At 38.9% G+C, this 16354-nt stretch overlaps 2 protein-coding genes across 13 annotated transcripts in view; one reads left to right on the top strand and one right to left on the bottom strand.

The window, feature by feature from the left end:
• The window catches only part of LOC138742504 (large ribosomal subunit protein P2-like), a 479457-nt gene that overhangs the window by 219942 nt on the left and 243161 nt on the right, over window positions 1-16354 (top strand). The window lies entirely within an intron of this gene.
• The window catches only part of slc25a22a (solute carrier family 25 member 22a), a 148292-nt gene continuing 132302 nt past the window's right edge, over window positions 365-16354 (bottom strand). For 11 of the 12 annotated variants that reach the window (XM_069896771.1, XM_069896775.1, XM_069896783.1 and 8 more), the window contains 2 exons: window positions 13988-14063; window positions 365-11943 (listed from right to left, as the gene is read on the bottom strand). In XM_069896771.1, the coding sequence (XP_069752872.1) occupies window positions 11790-11943; window positions 13988-14063 (230 nt within the window). In that variant the 3' untranslated portion in view covers window positions 365-11789. The remainder of the gene's footprint in view (window positions 11944-13987; window positions 14064-16354) is intronic. The other variant, XR_011344149.1, reaches the window with a different exon arrangement.

Raw genomic sequence — 16354 nt, 5'->3', positions numbered from 1 at the left:
ATAAATGCACTGTATTCCTTTTCACCTGCAGTCTCTCTGGCAATCTCCACTTGATTCTCTTTGAATCATTCTTTCCGCCTCCCTAAATTTTCCAGCAGCCCAAATTCCTATCATCTCTGACTAAATTTCCTGCCATCCCCACAAGTTTCTAAATTCCTCCGTGGTCTGTTCAAGCCTCTGATTTACTTTGCAGTGTGTAGCACCTGTTAGTTGTCCTCTTGTGACAATTTCTGTGACACCTTTAAACTCCATCTCATCCGAGGAAGGAAAAGATACTGGGTCTCAGCTGTGGCTTTCTGTATTGTACCCAGATGACAAATCCATCATGGAAAATTAGCAGAAAAGTAGATAAGGCATAAACTGATTTTCTGCAGTGTTTTGGTCTCAATAACCTTTATTATCTTGCATACTCTATAACCAGATAGCATTACATCAATTACACAGAATTCATTTTTTTAATACAGATCCATTTTACAGATTTAAATAGGGCCATTATGCGGCAGCTACTAAACGCAGTGTATAGGTTTCACATCAAATTACATTAATTCACAAAATTACACTCATTACAACATGTTAACTTTGGATCTCAATTACAACTGCATTTAAACAACCCTCTGCTGAGGAAAACATTTCACATTTTCAGAGTTCGGAAAATACTATTTCTTGAAAAAATCCACAATTTAAAAAAAAGTTTTTAATTGGTGGTGTTGAAGGAATTACGAGCTTCTTAGGTCAATGTGCACAAACAAGTTCGCTCGAATTACTTTTGAAAGTTTAGTTAATTAACACAGTAGAAGAGCTGCTCCCACTGCAGTGAAATTAAAACATGGCATATCTCATGGTTTACAAATCATTTTGCAATATGAAAAAAATCATTTTAACTGTATTCTTGCACAAATTGTCCAGCACATATTTCAATTTAAATAAACACAATTTATAAATTGCACTCTATTGTATAATCATTTGGGAGTTAGTGTTTAGTAATTCATAATTGCTAAATAATTCCAATTAACTTTTGTTCAAAATGTTATCACTTACACAACTCTGGAATAAATCATTCAATTAAAAAAAACCACCACTCAGATTTTACCCAACAGATTAGGAATGCTTCAAGTTATAATGGTCAAAGGATACAGATCCAGAGATTGACAAATGCAACCCATGCCCAAATAAACAAACTTACCTCTCATCTGAACGTGAAACTATTTGTCCACTGTGCAGTCTGTGGCAACATTAGACAGACTGTTGGCTGCAAATATCAAGATCTGGCCCTTCTCACACCTGGGTTTTGAAATTTGCTGCTAAGGTTTGAAAACTTAGTCACCAGATTCCAGATTTGTATTTAATTTGTGATCAGCAATAAATATGAAAAAATGAATAAAGATAAACTACAACACATTCTCTCTAATGTTGTGGAATATTTCACACCAGCCCACTTAGTGTGGTCTGGCTGGTTTCATAATCACAGGCTTCCTTACCCTCAGACCATGTAGATCAGAAGGCTACAATGACTTGAAATAGACAACTGCACACATCAACCAATCCTCTCCAACTTTGCTGCCTTCAAGCCATTTTTGAAAGTGCATCTACTGGCAGAATAACATTACAATATGCATTACCATATTTGACGTCATATAAGAGCCACGGGCATACAATACCCTCACCCCCTATTTCAACAGGGAATATTAATTTTTTTTTAGTGTTTTTATGGGTAAACATTTAATAATATTGTTTGTAGCTTACAGTACAGCACAAAAAAAATTTGGACAAAACATGCAATCAGAACAGGAAAAATATTTTTAATAATAAAATTGTTAATTTACTAGAGAAAAAAAAAACTTGGCCAAAGCAGAAATTTTTAATAAAAATTAACTGCTGCTGTCAGAACCCGGACTGGTCCCACTACCCTGTTCTCTCCTCGGGGGGAATGGGGGTTTGGATCAGTGTGGGGACTGGTGGCAGGCTGTCGCGTGGGGGGGGGGGGGTGGGAGCGGGGCAGTGGGGTCAGTGTGGAGACTGGTGACAGGCTGTTGGGGGGAGCGGAGCGATGGGAACTGTGGAGACTGGTAGTGGGCTGTTGGTGGGGAGTATGGCAGTGGGATCAGTGTGGAGACTGGTGGCGGGCTGCCGGGGGAGCGGGACCAGCACAGGGACTGACAGCTGGCCACCAGGAGAGTCTCCCAACAGTGATTCCACCGCTCCCCCCCTCCCTGGACAGGTCACCACCAGCCCCCAATGATAGATGGCAGTGATGCTAGTGAGCCATGTGGCAACAATGAGCTCTGTCGCCCTTACTCACCATTATCATCTTAATTTCAACTTCACATTCAAGACCCGGGGGATATTTTTGTGCCATTTTTTGGGAAAAACAGATCTAGTATGCCATCAAATATGGTAATTAAGTCCCTTCTTCATCATTTTTTCGTGGAAGAAAAGCACTTAAAATTCAGCATAATTATAAACCCCACTTCTCCCTGCAGCAAGACAGAGCCAATCAATTTTTCTTTTCTTTGCATTCACTGGCAATAATTCAAACAGAAATTACCATTCAAAATTTATATAGTACAGCATAATTCCAATTATCCAAAAGCAGATTCTCTGAAATCCTCATTCATTCAAAAATCATTTCACCTCCCAAAAATATTGGATAAATGAGGATTTCTGAAGCAATAAAAAATCCTCATTTATCCAATTTTTTTTGGTGCCAAACTCAATTCACAGCTGGAAAAAAATTTAAACCCAACATACTCATGTGCATGTTTGAGTCGCCATTTTGGTTCTGACAGAGCACTCAAGGGTTTTGCGATGTCAAAGAAGTGAGCAGATGCCACTGTGATTGTGAGTAGAATTTCAAGTGTTTATAGTGATTTATCTTACAGTATTTTGCTCAGGTTGTTTTTTTTGGGTGTGAATTAAAAACATTATTTCATGCTTAAAAAGCTTCCCTTTGTCGTTTGTTGTTGTTTAAACAATGTTGCAAGTGTTTTGCTGTTGTTACTGGGCTGCTTTTAAAAAATTACCAGTTCTCCAAAAAAAATGTTTATACGACATAGACGCAGTCCTGACCATTTTGGATAATTGGAGTTATACTGTACCTTACACGCTATTAAAACACCTTGAGTAATTTCTGCAGAGAAATGCGTCTTGTTTTACACAATTTTCCGCTTGCATGGTCCAAAATAAATTACCATTTCAGTTGCTTCTTTTTGGTATTTGTAGTTTAAGGAGAAATATTGATAAGAACACCAGTGGAAATCATGATGGTCAATCAGCCTAGCCAAAACATTTCAACTGACACTAGGGACAAACAAATGTTGAGATGGGGGGAGGTGAATTAATTCATCACTTTTGACAATGAAGAATTCCTCAGAACTACAAAGGATGATACTAGATTAAGTACAGTACATACAAATCCCTAAATCTTCTCACTAGTATCTGTATTATGCTGGCAAAGTTCATGTTGAAAATAATACAAATGTAAACAGCCCAAGAGGGCATTAACAAATTTACTGTGAATGGCCGGCACATGTAGAACTGGCAGAAAGAAGTGTGATCATGAGGGAAATAGCAATCAATGCAAGATACCTCCCCCAACAAATTGGGGCTTCCCAGACTAAAAGCACGAATGCTAAAATAAGTGTCTCTACACTCACTCTTTTAACTGCTACCAATTCAGTTCTGGGATAATGCTCACAGTTACTGTATGTGGAATCTAGTTACAGGCAATTAAAACCCGCCAAGATTGCAAAACTGAGAATTACAACATTAATTAGCCTCAACATTGAAAAGCACCAGTGCAAATGGTACAGATTATTTTGCATATGTATTAACATAACCATAGACTATTGAACAATGCCCAAAGTTTCCTTTACAACAATTGTAAAGGAAAAATAAAATCTAACCAACATCACAAGCATCACCAACAGCTTCATATTAAAAAAAACATTCATTTCTCAGGCACCACAGCTAAAATTTCTCTGCATTTCTCTTTGCCACTTGCACCTATGACTGACTTTACAACACCAGCCCTGCAAGTAGAGCCAATGCTTACATGATTCCCAGTTTTCTATTAATACCACAGACACCAACCCATGATTGTTAAAATACTGTACTAAAATTTGGTCATTTTTCCATCCATTTACTCCACCCATCCTGAGTTCTGCTCTTTGTAGATATTCTGCATAATTGTCTTGGATACATAGTTTTCTTCTTTTGCTCAGTAAAATCCATGCAACATTGTTTCCCATGAAATGGAAAAGGAATTAGCTCAGCTTAGGACATACTCTTTGCCTCTCTTCCACACAAGTAGCCTGCAGAAACATAACAGACTGCAATCAGGATCAGAAATAAAAATTCTAAATCCAGATCGAGTATTCAGATTGCTGAGGTAGTCTTTAGACTAGCCATTCTCAACGGGGGCCTGGGGGGTGGCACCCACAGGACATTTAAGTAAAAGCTTCATTTTCTTTTCACCCCATATAACATAAATACTTAAATTTTTTTTATCGTTGGTAGAAGTAGGGAAAAAAATCAAAACTTGAGAAGGGGGCACATTAACTTAGAGAAAGTCCTGAGGGGTGGGGTGGGGGGGGGGGTTAAAGCCGAACGAAGTTTGAGAACATACATGGCTAAGAATTAGCAAGAACAGATAAATGATCTTTCATGAGAATGGCCAGTTTCGGGACACATTTTAGGTTTGATTGATTTTTTTTTTAAAGAGTACAGCACGACAAGGATACATCTTCCAATTAGAATATAATGGATAGGAGTCAGAACACAGTGCATAGGTTTTGTTTACAATCTACCTGTCTTTCATGAGTAGTCCTCAGGCTCAATCAATCATTATACAGTTGGACATACAGGTATCCAAACAGTGCAGAAATTTGCCAAAGCCAGAGATTAATTGGGCAAAGATATACATGGCAATTTCATGCATCTTTCTTCACCAATATGCTATTGAACCTAAATCTATAGTTAATTTGCTGCCATTTTCCCTATCAGCAGTGAGTTGTAGCCATCTCTCTCTGCCACACATGGTTGAATGAAATCCACAGTACGCCCAGGAGCTCCAAATGCAAACATTTGTTTTATTGTTCCTATATTGTTGCAATTAAAAGTTTAATTGTAAATTCAGGTGAAGATTTATTTTTTCCTGCCATGCACAAGGTTTGATTTTTTTTTAAAAAAGGGGCTGGGCCCACATCTTGGCTGGAATGCAAGATGAGCTGGCAAGCAAGAGACTGAGGTCAGCATCAGAATTCTAGTCTTTAACATTTCCTAGAGAGAGCATTATTGCAAAAGTTTAAAGTTACTTTGGGAAAGACCTGTATCATTTACTTTCTTTATTGAATTAAGTGCATGGAGCTTGCTTAATAGACTCACTCACATCTAAAAGACTTCACTCATGTAAACTGGTAGGTTATAAGTGTATTTGGCAGAGAGGCTAAGAAGAATTTCAATCTTCCTAGTCTGGACAATGTAGAGTACGAGAGCATGAGAAATTAAATGTTCCAGGTGAATCCTGCAAGATCTGACTAAAACCTGCTACCTACCTGCCAACCAACCACACCTTTGAGGCAGACAACTGGTTAGCTGGATGTGGATGACTTCTAAGAGCTGGGCCTCAAACTTCTGCCTGTTTGTGCTTTGTATTTGTCCAGTCCTCACAATTCCATCACAGATGCCAAACTCCATTTTTGTACTACAGATGCAATTTTGAATAGTGGACCTTCCCTTCAAAACTGCCACTACTGTGGAACTTCACTTACCCTGGCTCACCGAACACAGAACAACCACAGAGCAAAGCAACATTAAACCATCTTCAAAGAACCATTCTGGTTAATTGTTGGATTTATTCCCAGAAATATAGTGCTTCCCTTTTTTAAGAAAAAATGGTTAAACAGGAGAGTACATCCATAACACAATTATTGAAAATAACACTTTGCTCAGCAAATACTCTCTCCAGATTAATTCTCGAATGGTAAACAACATTGAATATTCCAATATGCACTCTAATGAGATTAACTAAGATAGCAATAATAAGCAACTAAAAAAAAGTACTGATGTGAAAAAGAAAAATAAATCATCCTGCACTGCACAACAGGAGTTAGGATGGCAAACATAGTAACCAACAGCTGGGTGTCATAACTCAATTCTTTGGCACTTGACAGTGGATTATCTGATACTATCAAAACAAGTCAAGAGGTTAAACAATTATAAAAACTGCACTACCCAGTTGTCAATTTGGTTCATCAGAAGCAATTTTGAATACCACTTTGAGTGCCTTCACACCCAATGGGGTATTTGTCTCATTTTTCAGTGGGATTCCCATTCTCCTGAGTGCATTTTTCCCCCAAGTGCAGAACACCACCAAATTATACCTCGTCTCAATTTTCTACCGAGTTTAAGCGAGATAAAAAACTTGAGGAAATGGGAGAAGGGGGAAAAGTTTAAATGGAACATTAGGGTGAACTTATTCATACAGAGAGTGGTTAAAGTCCCAGCAAAGCTGGTAAATTCAGGCTCAATTTTGACATTTAGGAAAAATTTGGACAGGTACATGGACAGGAGGCATATGGACAGGTTCAGATCAGTGGAACTAGGCAGAAAAGGGCCTGTTTCTGTACTGTAATATTCTATAGTCCCAACAGGGCAATATTCAAAATTTGTCTGCATAGATTTTTTTTCCCTGGTCTGAACAGTGTCATTCTAATTTACTTGCAGAAAACTCCCAGCTTTTATTAACCTAAAAATATGCTATTTGAACACCTTAGTAACAAATAACAGGATAACTGTATTTGTTATCCTCACTGAAAGAAAGGTGCAACCTGTTACCACCACCATCAACCTCGTGACTCTTGCTGCTTAACCATGCACATTAGGGGCAGGTGCACTCATTTCTGCCTCATCTCACTGTTTGCTGCTCACTGCCACTTTGGGGAGATCTCCCATACCCCTAATCAGGATAGGAGACTTTTCCTTCAGTCCGAAGGAGCAGGTAGAATGAGCACAGTCATTCACCTGTTGTCGCTTCCCCCAAAATGTACACACTCACAACCGACATTGTATCCCTGCTGGACTCTCGTTCTTCAACAACCTTTCCAGCTCTCTGCACATTCATTTACTGGCAACACTCCCCATGCAGCTGGAAGAGTGATATCCCCAAAGTGATGTGTCCCTTTAAGAGCTGCCTGCAAATAAAGATCTATATAGTTGCCGTTACATTTTAACAACCGTGAAAACTTCCAACAAGTTCAAATAATGCTCTGTGACGCTCACATGCCTTGTAGAACTTTACTAACAGCGCAAGGGTAGGCAGTAACACTGCTTTGATGGAAAAACAATGGCTTAGATAAAGCAAGTTCTAGGACAAGCCATTCATACATAAAAGGTGTCTAGAGTCTGAAGAACAATGAGATTCCCACACACTGCACTTCTGAAGCTCTGTGCCATTTAATAAAAAATTAGACAGGTACTAAGAGGCTTCTAACCCCCCAAAGAAATATGTCAAATCAAGCTTGGTTGGGGAAAGAGTGTGCAAAATGCCAAGGGAGAACTTTGCAATGGTGGTTTTTAAAAATTGCCTGGCAAAGGCTGTACATTTCTAGGATTTAGAACATTAGAGAAAATCCTTGGACAGTGGTCAAACTACTCCGTTCTTTGTAATCCAGCTTGTTCACATAGCAAGTGCCAAAAGATAGTTTGTGGAAAGTGAAAACGGGTCACTGAAGGAATATTTTTAGGTCAGCATTTAACAACTTGGGAGTGTGCATGGGCAAGGTGACATAGAAAAGCAGCTCCAAATGATGGGGCTTAAAACAGAAGATTTTGGAACCCGATAAGGAGGCAGGGATGGAAGTAGGATGAAGAAACAAACTTGGTTAATGCATAGATGATAGGGCTTAAGACTCAGTTCAGACATTACCAGAATGTGCTGTAATGGGATCAGCCAGGACTGAACATAATGGTGATTGAAGTTATATTGTTTATAGGAACCCAGTAGAAAAAGCCTGGATTTCCAATATAGAGCTGGAGAAAGCTCTGGTTTACACACAATTTGAATTTGCAGAAGGAATTGGACAACATCTTTGTTACTGTGAATCAATTATCACCAATGCACATAAACAATCGAAAGACACCGCGTTATATCATAGGCTATTGCGCGGAATAAAAGCAACTTTATTTGTATGGTTCCTCATTGAGCAAAACTTCTTAAAATTATGCACTAGATATTAGGATTGATAATCAAAAGCTTGGTCAGTTATCATTAACCTCTAGAAGGCAGCCAAAAACAGAAAGGATCCACATAACTGTGGACACAACTCCGTCTTGCTACTATCTTCAGACAGAAAGCACAGAAACTCCAAGTCTGGTACCTTCAGGTTCAAGAGCAGTTTTTCTCCCCCCAACATACTACGAGGTCCTTGAACCTCTCTCCACTATCCTAACCATAACCTACTCCGGGTCCACCAAAAGATCTGCCTGAACTGTGGAAACACGACTTATTTTTGCATTAACTACAATTGTGAATATTTTTTTTAAAATAATGTCACTTTTAAAAATCTCCTTGTGCATGGCAGTAATTCACTTTACCATTGTTGATGTATCTTATGCACCTGTGGCTACTGCAAGAAAGAATTTTAGTGCATCTATGTATATGACACTACATTCTCATACAATATCATTACTCCATTGGCCCTTGATATAAATTTGCAAGATCAAGTACCCCAGTAGATTTTCATAGTATTCACAGGGTCCACAATATTCCAGTGCTCTAAAACAAGAATCAAGGCAGGAAGTGATTCGGAATTCTAACTGCACAACTTAATTTTAAAAAAATGTAGACATACAGCACGGTAACAGACCATTTCGGCCCACAAGTCCGTGCAGCCCAATTTACACCCTATTAACCTATTCCTCCGGTTTGTTTTGAACAGTGGGAGGAAACTGGAGTCCCCAGAGAAATCCCAAACAGACACGGGGAGAACGTACAAACTCCTTATAGACAGCATGGGATTTGAACCCCGGTTTGGTCCCGAGTAAAGGCATTGTATTAACCACAGGAAGGAACTATGACATTATGTATGCTGGACTACTGCCCTGAGAAAAAAAATCCAATTCACTCTAGCACACTCTTGTTAGGGTCTGCTAATCCTATAGGTCAGTTCACAATAAAGGAATTTCACTGTAGAGCACAAAAATCATTAGGTGTCTGAAATGTTGGCAGGTCAATTGGAATTGGATGGATCTAACTTCTATATTTTAATTCAGACTTCAAGCATTGACTTTTCATATTATAATTTGAACAGTCCTCAAGTGTCAGGGTTAAGCTCTAATATCATGGTTCAAGCACAAAACTTGAAGACTCTCTATTGCACCAGTGTGAGCCAATTCCACTTCAGTCACCCTGTAGTATACCTTGTAAGATTGGCAAATCAGTGCCTATTAGCAGCACTTTGGTTAGGCGGCAAACTCATTGTATTTAGGATGCAGAGGTAAAAAAAAGCAGATTTATCTCATTACTGTAGACTGGATTTGGTCACCTGTCCGAGGTATAAAGGCAATAGCCTAACTCACTACATCATCTATTCTCCTGCAGATTTATTTTTTATCCATATTGCACAATAATGAGAACTCTTTACGATCAAGTTTCAAATGCAATTTTGCTGGAGACAAGTAATCTCATGAACACGCCTTCCCCATACACTTAATACTTCCTTACAACCTAAACCTAGCACATTTCTCAATAAAGATTGTAAGCATACTATTTCAATGGTAATTAAATCACAAAAAACTCAGCATCTCCAAAACAGACCAGAACAATAACCCTCTTCAATCATGTAAAGCAGAGTTCAAATAATACTTTGGTATCAGTACTGACACACTGGGTACAAGAAGTACTGTACTGTAAAAAAAAATACAGGTCTTTAGAGTACAGCATTTCCAAGGGATCATATCAGGGATTATAAAAAACATGGTGGTGTATGATTGGTGTTGGGGGGGGGGGGGTGGTGTGATTAAATCGTTTTTTGTTATAAAAATATTACTCTGCTCTTTAAAAAAGAAATATCCTACATTAAACCCGTTTTTTTTCCCTCATACAATTGTAAACTAGCAGCATATTTATTCTTAATCCATTCTGCAGCAGCGACATCCCAGTTCTCAGTACCTGTACTGAAATGTACAGATATGTTGTGCAGATAGAAGATTCCAGATATCTGGGCAGTGGATTACCAACCAATAATCCAGTCAGAGTTGAGATAAAGTTATAAACCTTCAGAACAAAATTTCTTATACAGTATTTGTTAGGTGTTAAAATGCAGTTCATTAAAACACTAGCAATGCAAAAGGTGGGCCTCTGGGAAGATTTATACCAACTCCAGATGTACAATGGAAATAAAAAGCTCATCATTCAAAATTAATCTGGCATTTGAGGAAAATATTTTGAATTATATTGCTGGTAGCTGCTATTGGGAGCAAAATGAGTACATATACTAAGAGAATTACTTAGGATTAAAATATATTGGCTTCTCATACAATAATAAAACATGCCATAGAGACAAATATCACCTGTTTCCAATGTGGAATCTAATGAAGTTCAAGGGACAATACTAGCTTGTTCTAATAATATGAGAAAGTTAAAATGTCACCAAGTGAATCAGGTGGTCTTAATTCATAGATGGAGCAGTCAGAACAATACTGGCATAGTTTGGGTGCGAAAGACTAGAGAAGCAATCTGTCTTCCAAGCTGATACCAAGGTGCTGGTGTTAAGACAGAAATAGTGCCGTGTAGTGACAACCCCACACAGATCATATAGCTTCATCTTTGAAAGCCTTCACTGATACTGCGGTCCAGGAATTACTTGAATTTAAGATGTGCTTTTAGAGTTTTATTCATGGTTTGAAACAGATCATATCAAATTAATTTCCCTCCTTTCCTAACTCCACTAAGGTTTTGCCAGCCTTGTTCAAAGTGTACCCATCTCTCGTCTCCGCTTTGATGTTTAAAGTGTTCATAGAAAACTGCTGCAAACCATAACCATCAGCAACTATGGAGTCCGAGACATTGCATTTTTTTCCTATTTGTTTTGACTCTTTCAGAACAAATTAAAGAATGGGGGGGGGGGGGGGAAAGAGTGATATTTGCCTAGAGATATCAGATAAGCTAGTCATTAAATGCCAGCTTGTATTGAATTTTGACAAGTCAATTGTAAGAACAATGAAACATCTAAAAGGCAGCTGATGTCACATTGTTCCTTTTATGCCATCAAACTTAATTATTTAGATGTTAGTAGACCAAATTACCTGTTATTCCAAAAAACAAGACGGCATTGAATGGACGATTCACATTTCTTTGTTAAAAATGCCACTCAGCACCTTGTGATACAGAAGCCCAAAGTATTAAAAAGCCCATTTCCAGTAACAGAACACAACCAGCCTCCTGCATTGTTGTTTCCTCGGGGGATGATCCCTTGAGAAAGGCTGGTGTTGTATCAGTACTGACCAACTTAAAGGAACGGAACTATAGTAATGGTGATATCTGATACTGTATAACCCCAGACACATTTTCATCCAAGTGTTAATAATTAAAAACAAACAAAAATACTGACAGTCTTTAGGAATGTTTGGGTTCTGTGTTTCTGTGATGAAGGTGGGGAAGTCGGGTGAGTGGTAATGGGAGAAGACGATGGTGATTCAAGTTTTAGTCTCCAAAAACTGTGCTGTTCAAGTGACATACATTATCCTGTGGAACCAGGTTCAATGTCTAGTTGCCTTGGTTGAAATCTTCATTAATATCGTCTGTTTGAAAGCATCTCTAAAACGGTCTCTGCTATTCCCAGGAAGTAAACAACTTGTGCAATACCAAAGAGTGGGGCAATGACCAGTGCTCTGCAGTATGCCCCCTTCAAGAAAGCTCCTGCTCCTTCATTTCTCCAGATTTTCCTATAATGGGAAATACAGTAAGCAATCAGTATTGTTCCAAGATTTCCAACAAGCAGCACATTTGTAATCAAACATCATCACACATGGATCGAGATAACACAAACACAATATTAACAGTAGGCCTGATTCTCAATCTCAGCTATGTCCTTAATGGAAGTCTAAATTGAGGTCTGGTACATTGATTGAAACATTATTGGAAGGGATTAGAGTTAACTCTCAAGAATTAAAGTCTGCTTTCACTACAATGGAAGGTTTGCTGTCTGCATTCTTTATCATGGATATTACCAGTAGTTCTTAAACTCCTATATTTACTTGGTACTTTTAGGGAGGATATAGTCTTCTCATGGGGACACTTCATTAGAAAGTAAGAATTATTTAGTCTCACACTTGTCTAGTCATTCTTTATTTGCAGAGTGCCTAGTTGAAGTCTCTTCTGATGTCTATCCACAACCACTTTTCAGCTGCAGTTATTGGATAGCGCCAAAGGACAGTAACCAATGCAGGCATCTTTGAGCCAATGCAAGTTGTTGAAGCCACTTAAGTTGAAAGAAACCCATAGGTGAAATTCAGAAATTCTCAATGAAAACATGCTAAATTAAAAATATTTTTTCATGAATCAAGAGATTCATTGAGTGGACTGCAAATTAAATGATTAAATTTATATTTAATTTTTCATATTTCCCAGTGGACTCAATTTTGCTCATGGTGAGTTATTGAGTTAATGCAATCTCCAATTTTCACATAAAGGCTCACAAGCAGCAAGTGAGATACGTGACCAGAAAATCTCTTCAGATCATGTTGATTCAAAGACAAATTTTGGCCCAGGTTCATAGAAAGAGTACAGATCCAATTTACAAAATGGTTGTCATAGTTAGCCATACTTAAATCGAACCTCTCAACTTTCAAAAACATTACCAATAAAACAGAATAATGGGAGACTATTTAATTGCCCTGATACTGGAGTAAGTGCAAAGCATGGACACATTATTAACTAAAATAATATCATGGAACATATACACAAATAATGAATCAAAACAGTGAAAACATGAAATTAAAGAGCAGTCATGGTAATAAAACAGATTTACGTTTGTGGTTATCAGCAGTAATTTGCATCCGACAGTATTAAAGTAAATTAGCAGGTTTAAAGCGGGGGGGGGGGGGGGGGGGCAAGCTTTTACCATGGGTGGGCCTGGTGGTGAGTCAGTGGTTGAATGGGAGACTTCACTGATTTTTTGACGGCTTCATTGATTTTTTTGACAGCATCGGACCAGGGTGCGGGGTGGGGGGGAAGGAGGGGAGGGGGGGCCAAGGTGGCAGCAGCAGTGCTGGGAGGGGTGTGTGAGTGGCGCTGAATGGATAAATGTAGATTGTGGGCCATTGATTGCCCACCCCTGGTTTAAAGTGTGTATAACCTGGGCCACAAAAGTAACTTTATATTGACTTACAATAAAAAAAATCACTAACATACACCCAAAGGTTTAATCCTAACCACAACTTTATATGATTATCACCTGCCTTTGATAGTTCTTTCAACTCTTTCTCACCTGTAGACTTCAATGTTCTGCTGGAGAGATTCCAATCTCTGAGTTTCATTTCACTTACATCTCTGCTGTCTCGCATGTTATGCCACATTTTACTTTCATCAACCAAATTTTACACCTCTAAGCTACTCCCCAATTTTAAATTATAACAAATTTAAAGTTCTGTGCAAATCACTCCCCAGCCTCACCGAGGTCTACTTCAGAGTAATTACATCTGCACAACCCGCTCGGTGTTCACATTCATTGGAATGATTCTGAAAGCTTATTCACCCCTTGCCCTGTATCTACCTAGGGAACTCCTGCATCATGTATCCTCTGTCCCTCCAATTCCACCATAAACCCAACCCATCCCTCATGAAGTTCCTCATCATTCTGTCCTTTTCCTGTGCCTTTGCATCAATTTTCCTTCATCCTTCATAACATGCTGTGGATGCTGTGCTATGTTAAAGGCATACTATAAACACAGGTGCTTGTTGATTTAGAATATTTGTCTTATTTATTACCTGGTGCAGTCTACTATTCCCAAGTATGTGTCTTCATTCAAACCTCTTTGAAGAGACTGAAGTCTTGTCTTTATTACTGAAGTGAAAGAAAAGATTCAAAAAAATGTTAATTGTTACAGCAAGAGTAAAAATTCAATTTCCTGAATTTACTTGGTTCCATTTCTCCTGTTGATGTCAAGTCTGGAAATATTCAGAGTCCTGTTATATCCTATACTGGCTTTCTGAGAGAATTGCAAATCAGTGTTGTGGATAGGACATGTGAGCATTTATTAGTCAGGATGGGGAACAAAGGAGTTAAGAAGTTGTACTTAACTGTACAAGGTGTTGGTAACATGACATTTGGAGTATTGTTTGCAGTTCTAATTACCCACGTAGAGGAAAGATGACATTAAACTGGAAAGCTGCTACCATCAGGAAAAGGTACAGGAGCCCAAAGGCAAGCACTCAGTGGCACAAGGACAGCTTCAGATTCCTGAATAATCAATGAACTAAAGACCCTGTTTTATTTTTTGTGCATTTTTAAAATTTAGAGTGATGCTGTAAGATGGTTATAATATAAATATTTGACCTCTGACGCTGCCACAAAACACCGAATTTCATGACTTGGTCATGACAACAAATTCGGATTCTGAAAGTTTCACAAAGATGTTGCCGGGACTGGCAGGCTTGAAAGAAAGGAGAGGCTGGAACTTTTCTCTCTAAAGTGTCAGAGGCTGAGCAGTAGACTTGTGGAAGTTTATAAATCATGAGGTCTGTTGTCAATGTTATTTTCCAGGATAGGGGAGTCTTAAAATAGAGAGCATAGATTTAAGGTGAGAAGGGAAACATTTTAAAAAGGACCCAAGATATAACTTTTACATGCAGAAGATAGTAGTTATTAGGAAGTGGTAGAACATTCAAAAGTCGTTTCGATCAGCTGTTGCCAATGGTGGCCCTACAGCCTCCTGGGGGCCACAGCATATTTAAGTAAAAGCCTCAATTTCTTTTCACCTCTTTTTTTGTATGAAGTCGGTAGGAGAGAAGTACCACTCCCTTTTCTCCCTCTTTTCCCTATCTATCTCCTTTCCTCCAGCTCTCCATTCCCTTCCCTCTGCACTCACAGAGCTATCCCCTCCTCTCCCTGTTTGCTGTTGTGCCCTCCCTCCCTTATCCACCTATTACCTCTTGCCTATAGGACTGTGTTCCTCCCCCCACTATTTTATTCAGCTGCATGTTTACATTTTTCTCATATCTTGGTGAAGGACTCAGGCCTCAAACATCAGTTTTGTATCTTTATCTTTGCTACATAGACAGTTTGACTTGCTGAGTTTCTCCAGTACTGTGTTTTCACTGCCTTTCACTTTGCCTCACTCAATTTCCTCTTTACCTAATACATTTTATTGCTCATACCATTTCATCAATTGAATCTTGCTGTTTAGGGTACTTAAAGTGTATGCTTTCTCCATACACTCCATGGGACAACACTAATTGCTCAATGGTAAAAAATTAACCACAAGGACCGTCAATATATTCTGGAGACTTTGCACATACCAATCAGAAGCACATCGGGATGAAGAGTCCACATAACACTGTCTCCTCATCTTTCCACACTCCCCCCCCCCCCCCCCACCCCACACCCCCAGGACGATATATATTAATGATTTAGATGAGGAAATGGAAAACAGCATTTCCAAGTTTGCAGACGACACGAAGCTGGGTGGCATTGTAAACTGTGTAGAGGCTGTTAAGAGTGTGCAGGGTGACTTGGACAGGTTGGGTGAGTGGGCAAATGCACAGCAGATGCAATATAATGTGGATAAGTGTGTGGTTATCCACTTTGGAGGAAAGAATGGAAGCCTGAGTACTATCTTAATGGTATCCAATTAGGAAAAGGGGAGATGCAAAGAGATCTGGGTGTCGCTGTGCATCAGTCATTAAAAGTGGGCAGGCAGGTGCAGCAAGCAGTAAAAAAGGCAAATGGTATTTTGGCGTTCATATCAAGAGGATTCAAGTACAGGAGCAGAGAGGTATTGATGCAGTTGTATAGGGCCTTGGTGAGACCTCAACTGGAGTATTGTGTTCAGTTTTGGTCTCCTTATCTGAGGAAGGACATCATTGCCATGGAGAGAGTGCAGAAAAGGTTTACCAGATTGATATCAGGGATGGCGGGATTTGCATATGAAGAAAGGCTAGAACGACTGGGCTTGTACTCGCTGGAGTTTAGACGATTAAGAGGAGATTTAATAGAAACATTCAAAATTCTTAAGGGATTTGACAGGCTAGATGCAGGAAGATTGTTCCCAATGTTGAGCAAGTCTAGAACCAGGGGTCAGAGTTTAAGGATAAAGGGGAAGTCCTTTAGGACTGAGATGAGGAAGAATATTTCAC

This window comes from Narcine bancroftii, chromosome 1 (genome assembly GCF_036971445.1).
Source record: "Narcine bancroftii isolate sNarBan1 chromosome 1, sNarBan1.hap1, whole genome shotgun sequence".
In the NCBI taxonomy this organism is placed as follows: Eukaryota; Metazoa; Chordata; class Chondrichthyes; order Torpediniformes; family Narcinidae; genus Narcine; species Narcine bancroftii.
The sequence above is the reverse complement of the archived record's forward strand: the minus strand, read 5'-3'. Positions and strand labels throughout refer to the sequence as shown.